The following is a 24,094-nucleotide window of genomic DNA, read 5'->3' on the forward strand; positions in this document are numbered from 1 at the left end:
GTTTATTTTTGGAATTTCACGCAAATTTACACGAGAGCTGTCTGCTCTAACGGTCCATAATTTAGCAGTGTAAGACTAAAGGAAAGGCAGCTAGTCATCACCACCCACAGCCAACTCTTGAACTACTCTTTTACCCACGAATAGAGAGATTGATCGTAACTTTATAATGCCCCTACAGCTGAAAGGGCGAACATGTTTGGTGTGACGAGGATTCAAACCCGCGATCCTCAAATTACAAATCGATCGCCCTAACTACCTGGCCATGTCGGGCCACCAAAAATAAATAAACAAATCGTTTTTCATCACAATTTATTATTTTGTGGGATTGACTCTTCGATTCCTTCTGAAACTAACAACTGCTTTTTCTTTCAATAGGGTCTTTGTATGCCAATATATTTTGGCATATTAAGTAATCACGAACTCACAGTCGTCCTTTTTGTATTATATATTATGTTTAAATAGGCATAACAGGCAGTTTCCTTTTTCAGACACATGTTTAGTAATGACAAGATATTATTGCTTTAGTGTTATTATTGTTGACAAACTCTCAAATTTTAATAAACTTCTTTAGAAAATAACGCAAAAGTTTTCAAGTATTCACAATCTGAAGGCACCTTAAAGTTAACTAACAATATTGAAAATAATAATAATATATATATATGTATTACATTTAATAAACATTCCCATTTTGTTGCATCTTCGTCTTACGTTCATGCAAATTATATGGCGTACCTTATCATTTGTACTTCGGATAAATTCTAGGTCGTACGTGGGTTAGGTTGATACTGAAGTAGCGACCGTTGATAATTATTATAATTAAAAGTTGAAAATGCCAAATATTAAAGTTTTTAGTGGGTCGTCACACCCAGACTTAGCTCAAAAAGTTGTGGATAGGTTAGGGATAGGATTAGGCAAAGTAGTGTTGAAAAAATTCAGTAATCAAGAAACAAGGCAAGGTTCAAGCATGTTATTACTGCTACTCGTAATATTAATAGTAGTAATAATAACAAAACAGTAATTCATTGAGCGAGAATTGGGGAAAGACTGAAATATTAGTAATCACTATATATATATATGTCCATTGCTCTGAACAGTTCACAGTAATCTTGTTTGAGTGCACGTATAACAATTTAAAGTTTATTTAGCTGGTTTTGTTAGTAGTTGGATGCTTCACATGGACAGTCTTTATATTTATCGTGTTTGTTTTTGAAAACATTAACATTGCTACTTACTGTGTATAGACATTTCTTATTTCCTCATTCCAAATTTTTTTTTATATATTTCCTGGATCCTTTGGAGTCATAATAAAAACATTACAGCATTCATATTTTCTAAATCCTTTGATAATGTTAAAGGTCTCTGTTATGTATTTATATGCCTCTTCTTCTCTAGTGCAATTAGATTCAGTCTCTTTTGATATGCTTTATCCTTTAGCTCATGAAACAGTTTTGTGGCACTTCTTTGGACCTTTTCTAAGACATCAATAATTAATAACATTTATTGGTTTTTTTTTTTAAAGATACAATCAAGTTTGTACTTCATACTCCAAATGTGGTTTTATATGGGCCTTGTATATTATCAACATATTGAAGTAGATTTGTAATTTGAAATGTTTTACATGATGGAAGAATGTTTTTAATGTTGATAATGAATGTGTATACAATATGATATGTATGGTTAGTGCCAACTTGTTATTTGGATCATTGATCTATTACGAAATATATATAAATAAGATCAGATGTACTTTCACATCATGTAGAAAGAACTTTGAGAACTTAACATATTTCTTATAAAAAAAAAACAAAGTAAGCTATGCAACTTGGACCAGGTTACACTTGATACAATAGCAAAGCTATACAATACAATAGCTACATTAGCAAAGAATCCCTAAGCTACTGATAGTTTACTTTTTAGCACAATTTTGAAATAAGGAGAACGTGGATATGGCTTCATTTGAGGCAGTGTTATTTTTCTGATAAATATGGTTGCTTAAAGAATAGTTTGTCATCATGTGTGGTATAGCTATAAAACTAAAATTACAGGAGCTTCAGAGGTGATTGTATGAATATTTTACAGATAAGGTTGCAATATAATAAAAGTTATTTTATTACATAATATGGAGTAAGGTAAAAATTGAAGTAGCCTACATGCTTTTTCTAAAAAAAACAAACAAAACAAAATAACCAGAATTATTTTTATTATTGTATTTGTGCATTTTATTTCATATTTTTGTGTTAATAACTTGAATTAACTGTAGGTTTTGAAACTTAGTTTGACTAAGAATAAAAAAGTTACATTTAAATGGATAATTTGGATAGTTTTCTGTAATTCTTGACTGGTCACTCTAATTTCCATAGTTATAGTAATGTATAGTTTTTCAAAATGCACATGAAGAAAGATGACTGTTATTCAGGTAAAATCCAGATTTTATTTAAAACATTTAGTAATGGTATGTATAAAGTTGTTTTTTACTTGCAAGCTGATAATTATTAAAATATTAAGGTTTTTTACTGAATCATCAACCAAGGTTTACTTTAATAAAAAACCCACAAATATTGCACGAGTTTGGTAAACTGTTTTATGTTTTAGTGTTGAGATTGGCGAGTCGGTCAGAGGAGAAGATGTGTATATTATTCAGAGTGGATCTGGTGAAGTTAATGACAATCTTATGGAACTTCTTATCATGATTAATGCTTGCAAGATAGCATCTGCATCTCGTGTTACTGCTGTAATTCCTTGTTTTCCATATGCCAGACAAGATAAGAAAGATAAGGTGGGTTTTCCAGTTAATGTGTGCTTTTGATTTGAGGTCATGATAACATTTAAATGTAAATTTAGTTGTTTATAAAGTGTGCTTTTGATTTGAGGTCATGATGACATTTAAATATAAATTTAGTTGTTTATAAAGTGGGCTTTTGATTTGAGGTCATGATGACATTTAAATATAAATTTAGTTGTTTATAAAGTGTACTTTTGATTTGAGGTCATGATGACATTTAAATATAAATTTAGTTGTTTATAAAGTGTGCTTTTGATTTGAGGTCATGATGACATTTAAATATAAATTTAGTTGTTTATAAAGTGTACTTTTGATTTGAGGTCATGATGACATTTAAATATAAATTTAGTTGTTTATAAAGTGTGCTTTTGATTTGAGGTCATGATGACATTTAAATATAAATTTAGTTGTTTATAAAGTGGGCTTTTGATTTGAGGTCATGATGACATTTAAATATAAATTTAGTTGTTTATAAAGTGTACTTTTGATTTGAGGTCATGATGACATTTAAATATAAATTTAGTTGTTTATAAAGTGTACTTTTGATTTGAGGTCATGATGACATTTAAATATAAATTTAGTTGTTTATAAAGTGTACTTTTGATTTGAGGTCATGATGACATTTAAATATAAATTTAGTTGTTTATAAAGTGTGCTTTTGATTTGAGGTCATGATGACATTTAAATATAAATTTAGTTGTTTATAAAGTGTGCTTTTGATTTGAGGTCATGATAAGATTTATGTTCTCATCGTTGGAAGTTCATTTTTGCTATGTCATACAGGCTGTTTCTTAACATATAAATTGTACTATTCACAATTATAATTCATAAGAACTTGCCATTCTACTTGTATCTATTCTTGTTGTAAATGTAATTTTTGATTTTTGAGTATAATGATTTGACTTTACAAGCCTTTTCAAAGCATTTTTCCCAAATGTGCTAACCACGTGCTTTTCACCATGTGGTTTTCAGAACTCTAAATGCCTCCAGATTTAATCTTGGATTAAATCTTGCTTAACTTGTTCTACTTTTTTTTTCCCCCATGTGTGCATAAAACAGCCAAATATATGTTTAAGCTCTTCTATAACATGCCATCCATCATTCTAATTTTACTTTTGTTCTTTCTGATTTTATTCAGGTTTTGTTATCTTTCACTTCAGTCAGGATGTTTGAAAATATTTTCAGAAATGTTTTCTAGAAAACTTGTTTCTACTTCTCTCACTCCTGTCTTTTAGATATTTCTCTATCATCCGAAGTACCAAGGAATTTATCAAATACCTAACAAAAGCAATCTTTAAAGTTTCTACTGAAGTAAATAGCTGAATACATTTTATCCTTTTTTGTAGTTGCACTTTAACTTTCACTTGCACAAACTACTGTGCAAAGTTAAAACTTCAATAAGAGTAATGTTTGACATTTAAATATCCTAAAAATTTGTGAATGAAAGCTGTTATGTATTATAATTTATCTCAGATGACTCTCTTATCTGTTATGTTATGTATTACAATTTCAAATACTCAGAAATTTTAATTTAGAAGTTATTTAAATGTCAATATGTATAAAATTTATGGTATTTGCCGATAAGATTGTTACATACACTTATTTATTAATACAAATATATTTCAACATACAAACAACAATAAAAAATTTTGTAATTACCTTTATTATAAATATGGTTTATATACAAAAGTTTTACAAACAAACATTATTTAATGTTCAATCTGGAGTGGAACTGAATATTTTATTGACAATTCACAATGAGGGAATTAGTTTCGAATTAATATTAGTACAGTTCACTTAATAGGTAACTCTATTCTTGGCAGGTCTCGCACTGTTTACAAGCTGACTTTTCATCAACAAAAACATCAAAAGTCCTCATAGAATTACTAACATCTGAAGTTGAACAGTTTATAATGTTCAAAATCTATAAACGTTCCTGGTCAAGTAGTTTCCTGATTAATAATCGGAAATCTCAGTTATAGCTTCCTGGGTTTAGAGTATACTAACTGTAACAAACCAACAATATATTGTCTTTTTGCACATCAATTTATAAACTTTAGGTGAGGATCTTAAAGCTTCAGTTGGCAACAATACTTGAAGATAAGCTAGTGCTTTTGTAAAACATATATTTGTGATTCTTGCACTTGTAAATCTTCTACAGATTTAGGGAATAGGTAGGAATTTTGTAATACACATTTATCAGTATAAGTGATATGCATTTATAAATATATATTTGACTAAAACAAACATTGATATTAAATATAAATTAGTGAATCCTTTTCTAAGCATAGAAGAATTTATAAAAATAATGATAAATCTATTACTCTGTTTTATTCAGTGTTGATAAGGTCTGTTGTCCAGGGCTTATCAGGCTGGCTGGGTTACAGCCTAATGGTGTAGGTGCTTTTCTTACTTATCTTTAAACTTGAATGGTAGTTACATACAAGACTGTATCAATTGGCAAAATAAAAAGGATAACTGTGTTAAAGAAAACTGCCTAATCATCAGTAAACAAAATTAAACTGATTTTATTTTACTGAATTGTATTTGATTTATGCACTTCAACTAATAGAAATGTTTAAGTGGAGTTAATCCTGTTTTTGGAAAGATGAATTATAAAGTTTGGAATTTAAATACCTGCAAATATAGATGATAAAATAATTAAGGAAACAAGGGCAGAGATACTGTGGACATTGTTTATTCGAACTACAAATCCATATTTTCCATCCTTGCTTTTATATAACATTATATTTGGTGGAGTCAAAATAGGGTTTGATGTTTGAGTAAACAATGTCTTCAGGATCACCTGTGTTATTTCTTTGTTTTTTATGATTCTTATTTGCAGATTCTTAAATTCTCAATGTTTTTTAATGTTCAACTATGGACAAAGAAATGCTTGATATGGTAACTAACCTTACACATTGTAATGATAACAAACGTAGACAGTAGTTAGCTGATATGGTTCATGATAATTTACTGTAGCTGGTGACTGTTTGATCACAGTAGTTTGAATTGTAAAATGTTAAGCTACGACTTCGAGATTGTTGTGGAGATTTGTTTGTGAATAATGTGGGCATTTAGTTTCTGTGTAACTAAATTTTCTATGTATACAATGTATATAAATGGGCAAATATGCCTAGAGAAAGGCATAACATTAAATATTTGTAAGAAAGCTAACTTTAAGGGGTAATGATAACATAATTTACATTAGAATTATGATGTTTTTAGCTTACATTGCTTGGAATACTTTTGAGGCTGATCAACTATTGCACCAAGATCCCATTCTTTCATTACACTAAGGTTATTTCCATATAAGAAAATACTTATAATCCAAATTATGATAAGCAACATGCATTATCTTACATTTATTTGTCCAACTCACTAAATGATCTAAATCCTTTAGTAAATCAGCAGCCTCCTCTTTACAGATACCAACGTGCAAGACCATATTATTGACCATTCTTTCATCAATGTCATTAATGTAAATCAAAAAGAGGAATGGTCCTAAGATTGAGCCCTGAGGTACACCACTTGGAACATTAATCCGGTTTGGCTGAAGTTCATTTATAACAGCAATGTTTCTATCTATTGAGCCACTTTCCTATCAAATTTACTAATTTATCCCCATACTTATTAAGGTGTTATTTTGTTTGCAGGTGACATCTTCTCAAATACTTTGTGTAAATTTGGGTCACATACTTACATCTTCATATACATAAGTAGTAACATTTTAAAAAATGTTAATTTATACAGCAAGATGTTTACAGTAGGAGAAACCATACAATAAAATTTTAAACATTGTTAAATGACTTTACAAAGCATCTTTTATCAGACTTTCAAACTTCATTCCACAACTAATGCAAGAATAATGGATCTATAAATACTAAGACAATTTGTATCGCCTCTCTTGGAAAGAGGAGTTATATTAGGTGGCTTCCAATCTTCTGGTACCTGCCCACTATTCAAGCACTGACAGAAAATAGTAGCAAGTGGCTTGCATATCCTTTCTTTAACCTCCTTCAGTACCCTTGGAGAAATATTATTACAACTTTTATAAAAGTACACATTGCAAAAACTTGAGAAAAAAATGCAAAATGAGTTGTAGACTTATTAGAAATTACCTCATTTGTGACACAATTTTGAGAGAAATTTGTAAACAAATGATTTATTAGAGATTCAATTATTGTAACTGTGTTACCTGTTGTGTATTTTAAAGAATAATTTACCTGTCATATCTTGCATATATTTGTGGTCTAATGAAATCTAAATGTAATGTTTTAATAGACTTTTTATATTTGTTACAGTCATGACTTTGAGAAATTGATGTTTCATGTAAAAAATGAAGGCAGAACTTTTACAGGTGAGAGTATGAAGGCACTTTGCTTAATTGTGTGACTCCTGATATAATGTTTTTCTGTTTATAGAGTCGTGCACCCATATCAGCCAAACTGGTAGCAAACATGCTTTCTGTGTCAGGAGCAGATCACATTATCACAATGGACCTCCATGCATCACAGATTCAGGTAGCTATGACATAACTAAAGATTGAAATAATATTATATAAACTACAATTTCAATAATGTATTTCATTACCAAGGTTTAAGGTGAAATTCAGAAATTATTTGTAATTTGGAAATTCAGTGACTTTTATTGTTAAGATACAAGTGAGTGTGATATTAACATGGGAATAATAGTTTCATATGAAATAAGTCTTAAAATGATGGTCCAAGGTAAATAATTGTAATTGTATAGAAGAATATTTTTATGTTTAAGTAAATAAAATATTCTACATGTTTATTGTGAGGGAAATTTTATGAATGTTGCAATGTCAAAAACATTTTTGTTTACCTTGACTTTGATCGTGACCATGGAAACTAATATCCATTCTATATTTGACTTTCAGTATGTGCACAAAAACTGACATTTCCATGTAGTTTGTATAGACCTAGATGGTTACACAAAAGTTGACCTGTTTCTATGGTTTGTCCTGACGTTGATTATTAACATGAATTGACATCTGGATGGACATTACATTAAGTACATAAAAATTGATGTATGTAAGGTTCATTTTGATATATACAAAGATTGTTCAAACATTCACTGATCTTCTAAAACATGAATGGAAAGTGATTTGAATGCATGTTGTTGACAGTGTGTGAACTTTCTAATAATATTATGAAAGTGTAGTTATATGATAATATGAATCTATCGAAGAAGATAACAATTGCAGTTATTAGCTGTATAACTACTTGCTAAAACAAGCCTTTAAATGATACATGGTCATTTGGTGTTTTAACAGTGCTGTAATGCCATTACTTACCAAAAAACTTCATCAGTACATATCTCTACTGCTTCTCATAGTTATCCAGTATCATGCAAAAGGGTTCAAGAATATGTCCAGCTGAAAAATCTGACAGTAGCTCAAAGCATGGATTATTACTTTCACTACCTTTTGATCAGGTGTTTGTGTATTTAATCGCGATTTGTGCTTCAGATATATCAGTCCTCTTATCTTTGGAAACAAATAACATTTATTTTTGTTAAGAATGCTGTTTCTTCAAACAACAAAGAAAGCATCTTCCATTTTACTGTCATAAAATTTGTTCTTATACCTAATAAGTTCATCCAGAAGATGATAAGAGTTAGCTAGCTTCTTCTCTATATGTATGTATCATTCTATCGGGGCAGAAACTTGTTGCTATTTATTGATTAGAATTTTGAATCTTGTTTTATAATCCTGATACAAGTCAGTCTCAAAGCCAATATTTAATACTGTTACACAATATGTTTTGTCATGTGCCAAACCTTTAAATATAACCCCCATCTTCACACGTAATAACTGGTACTGCATTTTTCTATGATATAGTCATTATTCAATTGTACTGCTCCACCAACAGAAGGGTGACATCCCCCATACATGGTATTCCTCTTTATCATTTGTGTTTACCAGAAACTCATTGTTTGTTTCAACACACTAGTGTTGTTTTTGTCATTAAGAATTCCAAAGAGTATTCTTATTATTTTCAACTTTTAGTTAACACTTCAAATGTTATTTTATTTACTTTCATTTTCTTAAGAAAAAGAAAACAAAATTTTACCAATTGATTTGAGTTAGAGTTGATACAAAGTATATTTTTTATTTCTGTTTAGTCAACATGAAAATGGTCAAGGCCTATGAACTCGACTAATTTAAAACATTGAAGTCATAATAATATTTGTATCTTCCATTAATTTGGTTTCAAGGATTTTATTTAATATGAACTCTCATATTTCTGAATTTTTAATAAATTAAGATGCAGAACTTCCTTTATAGAAATCATCTTATTTTCTTTAAATGGTAACTGGGGTTACTCTGATGTTGAACAGTATAACCACCATTATATATTATGTGATTGGTTCTATCCTTCATAATTGAACTAAGAACAAGGACTCGTGGCCTTTTACCTCTTTAACTTCTGCTTAGCCTGCCTTATTTTTGTACCACCTCTTCCTGTGGTTCCGTCTTTCCTTTTGGTTCTTCCGTTATGGTTAAGAAACAAGTAACATCAACTCTGATAATTTAGTTTCATGATATTTGTTTTATTCCAGTTGTTTATGCTAGTTCTCAGGTAAGCTTTCAGCTTTTTGGGTGTTGCTCCATTATTGTTGCATTATTGTAGATGGTTTGTTTTGCTTTGTGTTTACTTTTAGTTGCTATATTTTCTGTGAACTTAAGATTCATCCTCTGTGACCTCTGATTTTGAATTCTTCCTTTTTACTTCTGATATACTTTCAATCTCTTTTCTTAGTTTGAGAACTTTAACTAATCCTTAATCTACCAGTCTTATCTTTTACTTGCTCAAATTCTTAGCTTCTTGTCCTCTTTATCTTTTCCTCTAAGGCTCCACATCTCTATCATACAGCTTTATTGTAAAAAGTAGAAACTATAAGTTCTTCTTGCTGCTTCAATTTCTTCTTCAGAATTTGTCTGTTTCACTAGGTTTTCCAGAATATACTTTGTTGTGTACCTAACTGTTTTGAGTTGGCAACTTTCAGTTTTATCTCTGGGAAACTATTTGACAGCATTTCTTCAAGACAACTTTTTTTTTTTTTTTTTTTTTAAGGGTGAGCTCCCAGTCCTGTGTGTCATAGGTTTTTCTCCAAGAAACTTTTTTTTTTTTGTATTTGAAGGCACACATGCACCTCTTCATTTTCATTCAGTCCTGAAGGCTTTCATGTGGACAGTAAACACTTTTGGGTCTACATTTTCCCCACTGTATGGACATTTGACATCATTTATTCCTGTGCCAAGAGGCATCACCTGATACAACTATTTTATTATCTTTTGGGTGTTTGCTTGTTTCAGTTGGCTTAATAAGCTCCTAAATCAATAGTGACTTGAGAGTCTTTGTCACCTTGTATGCAGGTTGGGCAACAACATGTTCCTTATGATTCCAAGATAAGAAACCACTGGTGGTTTTCATTTTTGGGACAATGGAGGCTGTCTTCACCTGATCTAAATTTTAAAAAAATAATCCATTTGAAAAAAAATTCAAATACAATTTACATGCATTTTTCTCTACTCATCTCCTATATTTGAATAAAAACTGTACAGATCAAGTAAACCAAAGTTCTTTTGTTTGTTTTATTGTGGACTTAAAGTTTTGAATGCTCAACCACTTTCTTATTAATTATTGTTGTATTACATAATGTTATAAGAACCTAACTCTTAATATCTAGATGCCTGGTAGGGATAACATCTTATTCATTGCTAAACTTTATACTCTAACATTAATTTCTTGCAAATATTTGCTAACTGCTGGAGTTTGTTTCTCATGCTTTCTCTGGGATGCTATTTGGAGTCTGATCCATCTATCAGTATAACTGCTGGATGTAAAGCAGTACTACATCTGCCATGTTATTGAATTTAGTGATGTGATTATTAGGCTATTATCAGTATGTTTTGAGTTGTTTTTTTTGTGCTTAATTGACCCTTAAAATATTCTTAAGCTACTATAAGTTAGGATTCATAACAACATCTGGTAGTTAGTCATTTGTATTCTGAAAGTTTTAAACTCATTTGTTAATCAGCTGTATTGACTGAACTGAATTGTTCTGAAGGAGTTGTTCATACGTTTCTTGGTGTTTGCATGTTTTTTTTTTTTTTTTCAATTTGAGGGTCTTCTTATTGTTGCATTTGTGACCCAACACCAAGCTTCCACTTTTTGTTTGCCAGTTCCAGATTCTTTGCACTGGCAGCTTTTCTTCTTAGTTTGCATTATTTTACCTCTTTCTTTTATACCTGTCTTCTTTTCCAACTTTTTTTCCAGTTTTTAAGAGTTTACAGGCTTAGTTCATAAGGTCACTGTCCATTCAGAGAATGATACACAGTTCAATAATCTGTACAATAACTCTAAGTTTTCATTACATATCTTTATAACAATTAGTAAGACTTTGTTAATCCTCAGAAAAATACAAGTTTTTCTTTTTACAGTATTTTAACAAAATATTTATTTTTGTAGTTATATGCAATCAAACTGAATATTTTGAATATTATCATTAATGAAATGTTTAAAATTTAGAAATAGAAAAAATGCACATAGCTTCTAATTTTTCATTAATTAATTTTGAAACATTTTGTTTTGGTTATATTCTTAATTGCAAATCATTATATGTTTGCATATAATTTATTTGTAATGTTTTATTTTCTTTTTTCAATCCTTCAGTGTAATTATTTATCATGAAACATGTTAATGGGTATCCTTGGGCAATAATACAATACTATTGACAGAGTTACAATAGCCTTTGGCAGAATATTGTTGTACTCTTGTACTAGGCCTCATGAACTGAGGGAAATTTGGGCTATGGTTATAAAAAAAATTATTAAACCTTTCCAATATGTATTTTAAAACAAGAACACAATTAATTATAATATAAAACTAAAACTTAAATACAGTTTAACTCTATCTGATTAAGGGCATAAGCATCATTAATATTAAAAGTGGTTTCAAGTAGTTTTAAGGAATTCTACATGTCAATTTAAAAGTAACTATTACAAAATTTTAATTTAAAATGATCTCTATCTATTGGTTATAAACATCTACAGAAATAGTTAGAATTTGTTTTACCATTCTACCAGGATTTCCAAAGAGATTTATTTTTCCTTTCTCAGAACTTACTCAAAGGAATTTGAAAGAAGGATGTGTAAATAAAGCATTTAGTCTAGTTTCCATGTATACATTGTGGTCTTGTATACAAGAATTACCTAACTTACAGATACCATAAGCTGAAGCTTCTAAATGCTTGTGTGTCATGGGACGAACAAGCCTAATATTGAGAGTGTTTTTCAAGTTTCTTTGAAAATAAAGGTATTAAAACAGAGATAATATGAAACATTCAATTGTAGCATACTTTATAAAGCTAATTTCATTGACAATACATTTGCATAATGAAATTTTTAATGTAAATCAGTGAAACTTAGTGACATGCTTAAGTTAATTCACAGCATTTCTTGCTGTCCCTCTTAGATCTTCTTTGTCATGACTTCTCCTTTCCATCTTACTGATTGTAGGGCCTTAATTTTCTATCAGTTTGAAGGTTTCTCTTTATGTCAGCCTTAGATGTCCATCCTTCACCCCAGTGTTACACATCTTCATCTAATGTGAGTGGCTTTTAACCAATCCATTGCAAGATGGACAGTTGTTTTTTCTTCTACCATTAGCACATTCTTTTTTACTTTGTCAGTCATCCACCATGTCATATGGAAAATGTATCAGTGCTGGTCCATTTCCCTCTTCATTTCTTCCTGATCTCACTTTTTTCTTTTTTTTGAGGGCAGTCTATACATTTCTTCAATCATTGACTACAGTATGGCCTTTTTAAGTACCTTCTGTGTTTTCCTTGGCCATTGTCCTTTACTTTCCTTGGTTCTTGCAGAATTCTTCCAAGGCCTTTATAAATCACTGCCTTCCTCATCCTGTTGCTTGTCTGGGCTGGAACTTCTGTTTAGTTTTTAACGTTGTTACATGTCCTTCATATGAACTTTTGGCCATTTGTTAGAAGTACTATCCCATTTTCTTCTCCTTACTTGTGGGAGATGTCACTCTGATATTTTTACTTTGGACAGGTCTTGGGTCATTTTAATTTTGTTTCTAGCCTACTTTCTCCTTCCCAAAACTTTGACTGCTTAAGAGAGTGGTTAGATATTTTCTACAGTCATTTTATTCTCTGTATGATTAATAATATCTTGTTTGTTTTCTGTTTTCTTTTTTAACAGTTGGTTGTTTTTTTCACTTGCATTGCTTCCTTTGTAGACAATCAAGTCCATTTTTGTTTTCATGAGACTACTACTGATGATCTATCTCCAATCTTGACTGGTTGTTCAACAACTTATCCAACTTGTTCATTCCTTTTAGTTTTGCACTCATCTTCCCATAACAATTATCATTTTGTGGCTTCTCTTGCAATCAATATTTCATGGATGTGATACTGCAGGTTGGGATGTGGACAAACCCAACACCCTAGTTTTATATTACTTACACCTTAGTGTGGTTTCTTTCACCTCTAGATTTCATCTTCAGGTAGTTGCCATTCTCAGTCTTGAGGAGTCTGAAATGTAAGTTGCTAAGTTTTCATGCATCTTCTGCTAATATGCTACAAAAACAGAATCACATCAAACTATAAAAGATGCATATATATTGCCTAACAAAAGTATTCACCCCCTCCTGCCAACAATGTCACCTTTTGATGAAATACAAATAATGTAAACAAATGTTTTAATTAACTCGTTTTTATTGAAACTATAATTATCAAGCTTAACATTTTTATGAGTGAAGGAGGTTGGATGTTGGCAAACCCTCAAAAGAAAATGTATAAATTGTAATTCACAGATTGCATAAGTATTCAACCCCTTAAGTCAGTATTTGGTGGAAAGATCTTTGGCAGCAATTACTGCTGCAAGCCTTTTTTTTTTTTTTAAGATCTCTTCCAGCCTTACACAATGGGATGGTGTAATTTTTGCCCATTCTTCGTAGCAAAATTGCTCCATTTCTAATAAGTTTGTTGGGAATCACTGATGGGATGCAACTTTCAAGTCTCACCATAAATTTTCCATTTGATTCAAGTTAGGACTTTGACTGGGCCACTCCAAGATGTACACTTTATACTTTTGAAATCCTTTCAATGTGGATTTGACCTTGTGCTTTGGGTCCTTGTCCTGCTGAAATGTAAATTTTAAATTCTTGACTGACTGCAGCAGGTTGTCCTCTAGGATTTGTCTGCAGTTTGGCACCCTCTATTTTTGCCTCAATCTTGACAAGCTTTCTAGTCCCTGCTAATGAGAAGCATCCACATAACATGATAATGCCATCACCGTGTTTGACAGTTGGGATGGTATTGACTGGATGATATGTTGTGTTGGACTTGTGACAGGTGTAACACATCATATTTAAGCCATATAGCTCAATTTTTGTCATGTCTGACTACAAAATCTTTCACATGTCTGCAATATCATTTACCTGATTTGTTGCAAACTCAATACAAGATTTAAGTATTTCAATAATAGCATATTTATAGCGACTCTCACAACTAATCTGATGCTCACCATGTGACATGAATAACACATTTACTGCTAAATATCTAGACTTATACTGTAATCATTAGAGTATTGTGCTTATCACACCTCGTCTCTTGTTAACCATGTGACATGAAATACATGTTTACTGCTAGATACTTAATTTACACAAGAACCATTAGTTTTTTGTACTTATCAGATTTAGTCACCTGTTCATCATCTGACATACAGATGACATAATTACTATAAGGTGCTAGTTTTACAGTGTGCCATTAGGTTATCAGATTTAGTCACCTGTTCATCATCTGACATACAGATTACATAATTACTATAAGGTGCTAGTTTTACAGTGTGCCATTAGGTTATCAGACTTAGTCACCTATTCATCATGCAACTTACAGATTACTTGTTGACTGCTAGGTGTATAGTTTTATGGTGTGGCATTAATTTATCTTCCTAATTATATGTAGTCACTTCATCCTGTTTTCTTAATTTTTTTTAAATCAGAAAGTTACATATGAGATGCTTAGATGAAAACACTTGGCCATACTTGGGCCATATTTCATCAATATTTAACATATTTGTCTTCTCTAGGGATTTTTTGATATTCCAGTTGACAATTTGTATGCTGAACCTGCAGTGTTGAAGTGGATTAAAGAAAATATCACAGATTGGAGAAGTTGTGTCATAGTTTCTCCAGATGCTGGTGGAGCTAAAAGGTGAGAACAAAACTATTCTTAAGTCAGAACTGGAAAAGTTAATGATTTTCCAGATGTCTATTTCAAGACTGAGTTGTAAAAGGGTTTATGTGAAGGTCCTTTTGTGATAACGTTCTCACCAAACAGATGACAAAAAAATGTGAAAATTAATGTTTTCCTATTAAAAGTGTAAGAGTGAACATTTAATGTTTTTCAGTTGGTAAAATCTGATTTGTTTGAAAGAATTAAAACAATGTCTAGATATATTTAGTTATAAAATTGCATACTGAAAATCCAGAACAGTGGCTAGATAATAAACGTCAAGAATACCCACAATTCAGTGTCACTATCTTGCATACTTCCTTATCATGGACAAGTAATAAAACATTATAAAGTTATGGAAATAAACTTTTTAAAAATGGCATTCAAGTAGCAATTAACTCTGTCCAAACCAAGTATAAACAAATAAAACTGTTGAATAAACAAGTATATGAAAACCAGTCCAATAAAGGCTTCCTATACCAATACATTTGCAAAGATTGGAATCAATTGTGTATTGGTGAAATTAATTGAGCATCAACACATATGTATGAAAAAAAAAAAAAACCCTTGTGTGGTTTTAAACACTTTTTAATAAGAGTAATTTGTTGAAAATTATTTCTGAATTCTTTCTAAATAGAATAATATAAATAGAAACAACCATTAAATAAATATTGTATATTAAAACAAAAGCCAAACATCAGTAAAAATATAGAACTTACTTTAAATTAATTTAAAATAGAATTATAGTTATTCATGAAATTAGTATATAGTTCAGTGTGTTTCTTGATCTTTTTATGGTTGTTTTTTGCTCGAAACACCCCTACACACAGTCTTTGATTTCTACTACATCCTTGAAGGTTTATAGCCAAGTTAACAATGGTGTGCCTAAAGAAGGAGGTTGTAGGGATAATGATATTTTCTTAGTCTTGCAGCATCTTGGATGGGAAACAGTGACGTAGTTGATGTACTGAATTTTTAACATGTAATGGTGTGTGCTGGTGATACCATTTCTAAATTAGTTTAAGCGAATATAATTATATGCATTTAAAGCTGTTGAGTGAATAACTTTGTCTCAGTGGAATTCCTTTCTAAAGGAATTATGAGGAGAAAAACTTCAGATGTCTTCTTGTTTCATGAGATTGCTGTTGAGAAGTTAGCATGAAGTACAAGATAGTGAGTAACACTAATGAAATTTTTGAAGTGTTTTTATTGTCGAGAATACAGATGAACTTTTAGATACAACAATATATATCCAAGGGTTGACATATATCCATCGTTTGAAGTTGGCAGCTTTAAGAAAAAGATTTATCCAAGTTGTGGATGTAAGATGACTCTTTAATTTATTGGTGAAGCATAAGAAAATTTGTCATACAGTGATTGAAAAAAATAAGAAGGGGGTTCAAGGACCCTAAGCAGTCTTATGGAAGCTGGAAGATGTTAAGGTGCATAAAAATGGACCTAAGCAGTCTTATAGAAGCTGGTGGATTTTAAGGTGTTCTAAACATGGAACTAAGCAGTCGTATGGAAACTGGAAAAATATTAATTCATTAATAGTGAAAGCTAAAGCTATTCTTGACTTGAAATATGTTTAAATAAGTATTGGTATGCTTCTTAGTTTTTCAAGAAAATATGAAAAAACAAAACAAAAAGTCAATTCCATTTAGATAAAATAGAAAACCTTCTCTAATTTTAAAAAAATAGTCATATTTGAAAACTCAAAAATTAATTTTTGTTTCAATTCTACACTTCTATATAAATTCCTGATTAATATGAATAACATGCAAATATAATTAAATTCAAAGGTATTTTTATGAACATACAGTTTGGAGAAACAATACACAATAGAACTTGACTCTTTTAACAACAATTGAAAACCTCATTAACAATGAAGGTGTACAACTGATGAAAGAGTGCATTCTATTTATTATAAGTAATATAATTTGAACATTTTATTTAATTAGCTAGGTACATATACCTAGTTTTTATCTGTGTAGGTTAATTACTTGTATCAAAAGTTAATTTTAAATTAACAAAATTTCTCCCTGTCTCAGAAGAAAAAAAATATGTTCAGGAGTGATAAGGTTCCCTGTTAGACTGTGTTAATAATACTGTATTCTCAGACAGCATGTTGAAATGTGCATGTGCGACTAGGAGTAACATAAAGAAAAATTTCATGATCTTAGCAAATTGACCATGATGAAAACTTGAATTGAACAGAATTAGCAATTGTCAAGCCTCTAAGGTATAGAATTGAACCAACAACTGTCCCCTCTGCTTTCCTATCTTTCATGAAAATGTGCTTGATCTGAGGGATATCAGGATTGAATGAAGTTTATCATAACTGAACAACTGTCAAATTCCACATCACTTTCCTATAATGCTGACTTAAGCTAACAAATATAAACTAAACAAACTTGTTTTAGTTTTATTAAAAAACTTGTATTACTGTCAGCTTATCTCAGTGTGAACAAGAACCCTGCAGGACTAAACTAATGCTAGCATGCTGCAACCTCACTGAATTTCCCACTATTGTTTTCAATGAAAATATGTTTTTTCAAATAAGGCCATGGATGATTATTTGTCAGATATTATGGTCACCTAGAGACAACATTATCATAGTCAACATATCTCATTTGAAAGAATAGGCATGCTCTGACTGATGTAAAGAAAAGCTATCACAATGGCAACTAGTGTGATTTTCTCTCATTTTTTTAAATGTAAAGCCTTTAAAAAAAAAAACAACAAAATTTGGGGAGTAAAAGATGGATTCAACAGCCTGAAAACCATGAAATGGAAATGCAGCTGCTTATTAAAAACATTGAAAAGAAGCTGGCCTCAATACTTTAAAGAATGACATCACCATAATAATTTGACTAATGAAGAGGAATGTACCATCAAGTTCAAAGCTCTAATTAGAGGTGGTCATTCAATCAAAATGAAATTTAACCTAATGCTAACACAGATAATAAAACTTAACTCCTTGGTAAACATTGAAAAGAATGTGAAACAGAAATAGTCAAAGAACATCATATAACAGCACCACCCTACATGTCTTTTTGCCTGCTTAAGATTCATAAGTAAGGCTATGCTACCATCTCCATTATTTAGGCAACTGGAGAAATTCACCAGCCACCCTTAGTTAGATATTTTGTAGATATAACATTCTCACATTTTAAGAACTTAGGCCTTGATGTAACCAAACCATTCACTGACATTCCAGTTCTTGAAACATCACAGATAGTCAACCAACAACTTAAAAATGGCATAACTCTTCAGTAATATACCAAACTGAAAACATCTGCAATAACTGAATTCAACTTTTAGTATTATTGACGTAACCTACCTCAAGCATGAAGGTAAACAAGAAATCATAACCATGAGCTCACCAGAAGGTAGCTTCCACACAATTTACTTCAATCATGAAGATAAACACCAGGAAGGCCTTATCATGAGTTCATCCCTCTAACCTGTACTCGGTCACTTTAACACACCTTACTTAAAACATGAAGCCTAATCATGAGCTTGTCTCCATCACTGGTATTCATTAACCTCAGCATAGCCTGTTTAAACATGAAAATAAACAACAAGGAAGCCTAGCATTAAGCTGACACCTATCATTTGTACTTGGTAATCCCTACACAGAATGTTTTGGAGATGGCATCTTCAAAATGTCCACTCTAGGATTTGTGTTGAATGTTGAGGATACCATTATCGTATAGCTACATACCACAGAAAAGATTCCAGAATTCATGAACAGACATTTGGTGGGATATTGAAGAAGAAGATACAAACTCCTGTTTCTTAATAAGATGGTTATCAAGAAACAACTCATATTCCACAAGAGCTTAAGAGAAACCAGCAGATATCTTGACTAAATCAAAATTCTACAACAATGTGAAGACAGATATCATTGAATGACTAATTTCTAGAAGACATGATATTTAAAGTATTAAAAAAATTTTAATAAACAAGAAGAAAAGTAAATCATACTAACATTCATTGCATTGGATACCTGAAACACTTGTTAAATAAGAAAATGATTTAAAAACAAATACAAGACTAAGTAGGAAGAAATTACATATATAGTCATGTACCTTTATGTCAAGGGTTTTCTTCCAAAAACGTACAGAGGATGTGTAGGCAGAACAGTGTTCAGAAGTGGCAACACCACATAATTGCAGTTAGTGCATATAATACCAATTAAAGAACCAGTGGATAATAAAAATCAACATGGTTTCTGAATGTGGAGAAATGTTCTAACAGAGGATTAGAATTCAGGAAAATTGTAGATACTGGTGTTACAGTCTTGTATATCTGCAATAGTGCATCATGTCAGATAAGAATACCACACCATGATGTACTATTGCAGTTATGAAAATAAATGGATGTAAAATGCACATCATAAAGAAAATAAAAGAATAGGAAACTTTCTAAACCCACCTAATTGATAAAAAAAAACATGGTCAAGCTGGCTTAGAAGTCAGCAAAACCTTACCCCTTTTGAAAGCATTGAAATTTTTAGTTCATTCAAGCCTCCTTGGACAGGGGCAGATTAAGGTAGGGACTATTTGGGCTGTAGGCCCAGGCTTCAAAAAGGCCCATTATGATGATTAGTTTTCTTCACCTTAGTCTTTCTTCACTATCATAATAGACCTGGTAGATATGTTTAGCCCCAGGCCCATCTGATCTGTTATCTTCTCCTGCTGTTGAAGATTTATCAAGGATACCCAGGATCAAATTCATCTTACCACCACAGCAGAAACTGTTGAACTTGGGGATTCCAAGAGGATAGTAGCAGATCAGTAGACAAAAAATAGGGCATAAAGTATAGTTAGTAATTAGTAAGTAGTAGTAAAGAAAATAAAAGTAACTAATTGATAATTTAATTAAGTTAATCAAACAGATGTCTTTAGTCATCTGTATGGTTAATAATCATTGTCAGTTATACTAACAGGTGAATCATTAAAAAGTTTGTTTTTTAAGGTTAGGTTGTGAGTCATGCTATAAAAAGTTGCTTGTTTGGTTGCAGATAATATGAATTTTATGATATATTACCAGTTGTATGCTATTACTTATGGCTAAAGTTTAAAGATGGGCTCAGTCACATTATGTAAAAAACATCATTTCATATTTTCACTGTAAATTGCTGTTTTCAAACTGTGATTGCATGTTTCACATGCCATCTAGAAATCTTGCATTATCAACATGTTCTAGTGAATGCTAAATCATTTGTTTCATTTAAGGGTCACAGCTATTGCTGATCGTTTGAATGTTGACTTTGCTCTTATACATAAGGAGAGGAAGAAAGCAAATGAAGTGGCTTCTATGGTTTTAGTTGGAGATGTGAAGGACAAAATAGCCATTCTGGTTGATGATATGGCTGATACTTGTGGTACTGTTTGTCATGCAGCTGACAAGTATGTGATCATTTTTATATTTCTCTCCTCTAGAAATCTTTTAGCATTTTTTTTAAATTATGCATTGTTTTGAATAATTTGGGTCTCTGGTTAGTTAAGCCTTTTAGTTACATCAGCAACAGTGGTTTTTGCACTGAATTATGTTCATCCAGTCAATGTTACCAAAGATTTAAATTGCAATTCTATGTGTTTAAAATATCACACAGATACTAAACACAGCTGACTGTAAAGCCAGGCTTCATTTCTTGAAATAATTTTGGAAACTTGACAGTTTTATTTTGAGAAGTTTCAAATTGCATTAGAAGTACGTTCTTTTTTATACTTCTGCCTATTTTCAGTTATTACATTTTTGTCAAACTCCACTACTATATTCTACTTTTAGTTTTGGTAAACACTTGCAAACAAACATTCAAGCTGACTTTAAAAAAATCTTTATCTCTGCTAACTTGTTCATGTTATATCTGTATTTAGAGGTATGATACCAAAGTTGAAGAGATACAGTAACATTGCCATAACTCAATATGTACAGGACTGAACTGTTGGCTAAATATGGAATATTACTACATCACTGACTTTTATTTAATCACACTGAAGACAGCAGCTTTATATGTATTTTAGATTAAGAGAAATAAACAGTCAAAATGTAGTAAAAGTTATTGTTTTTCTCTTTGTTGAAATATGTATTAAAAAGAGAGAACTGACAGAATTCTACTGGTTGATATTATTTTGAACTAAAGTTTTATAAGTGTGAGAACTGACAGAATTCTACTGGTTGATATTATTTTGAACTAAAGTTTTATAAGTGTGAGAACTGACAGAATTCTACTGGTAGATATTATTTTGAACTAAAGTTTTATAAGTGTGAGAACTGACAGAATTTTACTGGTAGATATTATTTTGAACTAAAGTTTTATAAGTGTGAGAACTGACAGAATTCTACTGGTAGATATTATTTTGAACTAAAGTTTTATAAGTGTGAGAACTGACAGAATTCTACTGGTAGATATTATTTTGAACTAAAGTTTTATAAGTGTGAGAACTGACAGAATTCTACTGGTTGATATTATTTTGAACTAAAGTTTTATAAGTGTGAGAACTGACAGAATTTTACTGGTAGATATTATTTTGAACTAAAGTTTTATAAGTGTGAGAACTGACAGAATTCTACTGGTAGATATTATTTTGAACTAAAGTTTCATAAGTGTATCAGATATATTAATGTTCATCATGGATATTTTTTGATACTCTTAATGGTAGTTTACTTTCCACAGCCATTTGTTCAAACTAATGATTTAAGAGGCAGAGGGAAAATCTGAAATAAGGTAACAGCATAGTGGTCTAAGACACTGCATTTGTATTGATAGCTTTCATTGACAGCTGGGTTTAAATACATTCAAACTCCCACTTTGGTAGAATATGATTTCTAATTAATTTTTAAATTATCTACTATATCAAAATATATCTATAGATTGAAATAAATGAACATTCAACTAGTATAAATAAGTAAAAACTGCTGGTTTCATCATTTGTCTTTGTGCTCTTTTCTATTACCAAAATAAGAGTGCTTAAATGGACTACAACAATGTGTTCAGGTTTAGGCAAGATGAAATTAAACTTGCTGATTTTTGAATATAGAATTACTAAATAAGTAATGTATTTATAAAGATATCTAGAGGTACTCTAGTGAGACTAATAATTAAAGTTATTAACATTACTGTTACTATGTGCACAGGGACTAACCGGGTTATTGTCATAGCTCTTCCTAATGCTGGAAAGTTTCTGAACAAATCTAGATATTCTTTCATCAAATTAAAAGCAGTTCTTATCTGTTTTAGATTAAGAGCAAGTTCACACAGTAGGTAAGTTGCACATATAATCATGAAGATAGATACAGATTTGAACTAGGGAATGTAACTAGTTATACCTGTGTGGTGTCTACAGTATTGACATAAACTGATTTTATGCTGCTTAATGGTTACTGTATCCCACAATTACTTGGAACATAAATACAATCTTAATTAAGAGAAAAATGACTTTAGTACTTAACAGTATATGAAGATAAAGCCTTCATGTTGTATTGTTATCTGATAGTGTGGATTTAAGTCTCTCTTTAGCTTGGAATTTTTTAAAGACATTTTTGACATCATTTAACATAATGTTATAAGTGATATTTTCAATTGTATAATTTAGTTTGTTGCTATAGGGAACTGCTAACAATGAGAAGATTTGTCTAATATATAGAGAAAATAGTATATTATTTACAAATTTTGTTGAATCATTCAACTTTGGGGCTATATCGTAAAATGTATTTTTTCACTCACATTTTCAATATTAATGATATAATGATACCAGTTTATGTTCAGATGTCAGTACAATTAAGACTGATAATGTGATGTAAAAATGCATTTTGTGATATATGACAAAAGTCAAATGGTTCAGTGAAGTATAAAACCAAAGGATAACCACCATTAACCCCTTTCACTGCAGGCTGGGTATACTATACACAAGTTGGTCCACACATTTCCACTATAACCTTTAATACAGCATGTGTATCTTCACCAAATTTAGTATACATTTTGTAAAGATTATAAATATCTTGTATATAAAAAATCAGATTTTCTAATGACATATTTTTTACTAATGATTTGTTTGTAAAAATAGTTTGAGTACAAAGTTATTTCATGTTAAGAATAAAGTCATTCTTCATCAAAACAATCTCAACTGTTATTTGTGTAATCTCTAGAACCTTCTAAATACATTTCAAATGTTTGTTTACAGTAAGACTGTATTTTGTCATTTTCTATACTCTAATTTTATGGGGTATATCACTTGAAATAAAGCATCAAATATTAGTTAAATAAAGATGCAGAATTACCAACTAAACATTAATTGCACTTTTTGGAAAGAAAAAAGTTATTAAAACTTAAAATGTTAATATTTTTGAAATTGGGCTTTTTTTAAAGGTTTTTATACATCAATATAGTCATAATTATTGGTGTTTTTTTTGACAACCAATACAGTTTTCTAGACAGCATCTGATGCAGGTCATGTCCTTCAAACAACCTGGAAATTTCTTTAAAATTGAGCCCTGAAGCATCAAAGCCAATCTACAACCATCATGTTAAGTAATAATGGGATATACATTGATGTTATTTTTTTCTTCTTGAGACACATTTGATTATTGCATATGCTTCAGATAATTTGTAAACCAATTTTAAAATATGATTTTCATGAAATATATGTAAATGTTATATTTTTTAAACTATTAATAGAAATAGTATGTTGTTTATAAGTAGTAAAGAATTTATTTAAAACTATTGATTTTATTTGCCATAACAAAACATCTCGTCTTCAGATTACTGGAAGCAGGAGAGAGTAAAGTCTATCATTGTTACTCATGGTATTCCTTACTTTTAGATTACTGGAAGCAGGAGAGAGTAAAGTCTATCATTGTTACCCATGGTATTTCTTACCTTTAGATTACTGGAAGCAGGAGAGAGTAAAGTCTATCATTGTTACTCATGGTATTTCTTACCTTTAGATTACTGGAAGCAGGAGAGAGTAAAGTCTATCATTGTTACCCATGGTATTTCTTACCTTTAGATTA

At 30.7% G+C, this 24,094-nt stretch overlaps 1 protein-coding gene across 4 annotated transcripts in view; it reads left to right on the forward strand.

Annotated features, from left to right (window-relative positions):
• The first annotated feature begins 684 nt into the window (after positions 1-684).
• Positions 685-24,094, forward strand: part of LOC143230046 (ribose-phosphate pyrophosphokinase 2) — a 49,357-nt gene continuing 25,947 nt past the window's right edge. For 2 of the 4 annotated variants that reach the window (XM_076463008.1, XM_076463006.1), the window contains exons 1-5: positions 688-951; positions 2,590-2,773; positions 7,204-7,302; positions 14,925-15,049; positions 20,314-20,487. In XM_076463008.1, coding sequence (XP_076319123.1) covers positions 830-951; positions 2,590-2,773; positions 7,204-7,302; positions 14,925-15,049; positions 20,314-20,487 — 704 coding nt within the window. In that variant the 5' untranslated portion in view covers positions 688-829. Of the gene's footprint in view, positions 952-2,589; positions 2,774-7,203; positions 7,303-14,924; positions 15,050-20,313; positions 20,488-23,842; positions 24,044-24,094 lie in introns of those variants that run through there. The other 2 variants (XM_076463010.1, XM_076463007.1) reach the window with 2 other exon arrangements.

Source organism: Tachypleus tridentatus, chromosome 10 (genome assembly GCF_004210375.1).
Source record: "Tachypleus tridentatus isolate NWPU-2018 chromosome 10, ASM421037v1, whole genome shotgun sequence".
Taxonomy (NCBI): Eukaryota; Metazoa; Arthropoda; class Merostomata; order Xiphosura; family Limulidae; genus Tachypleus; species Tachypleus tridentatus.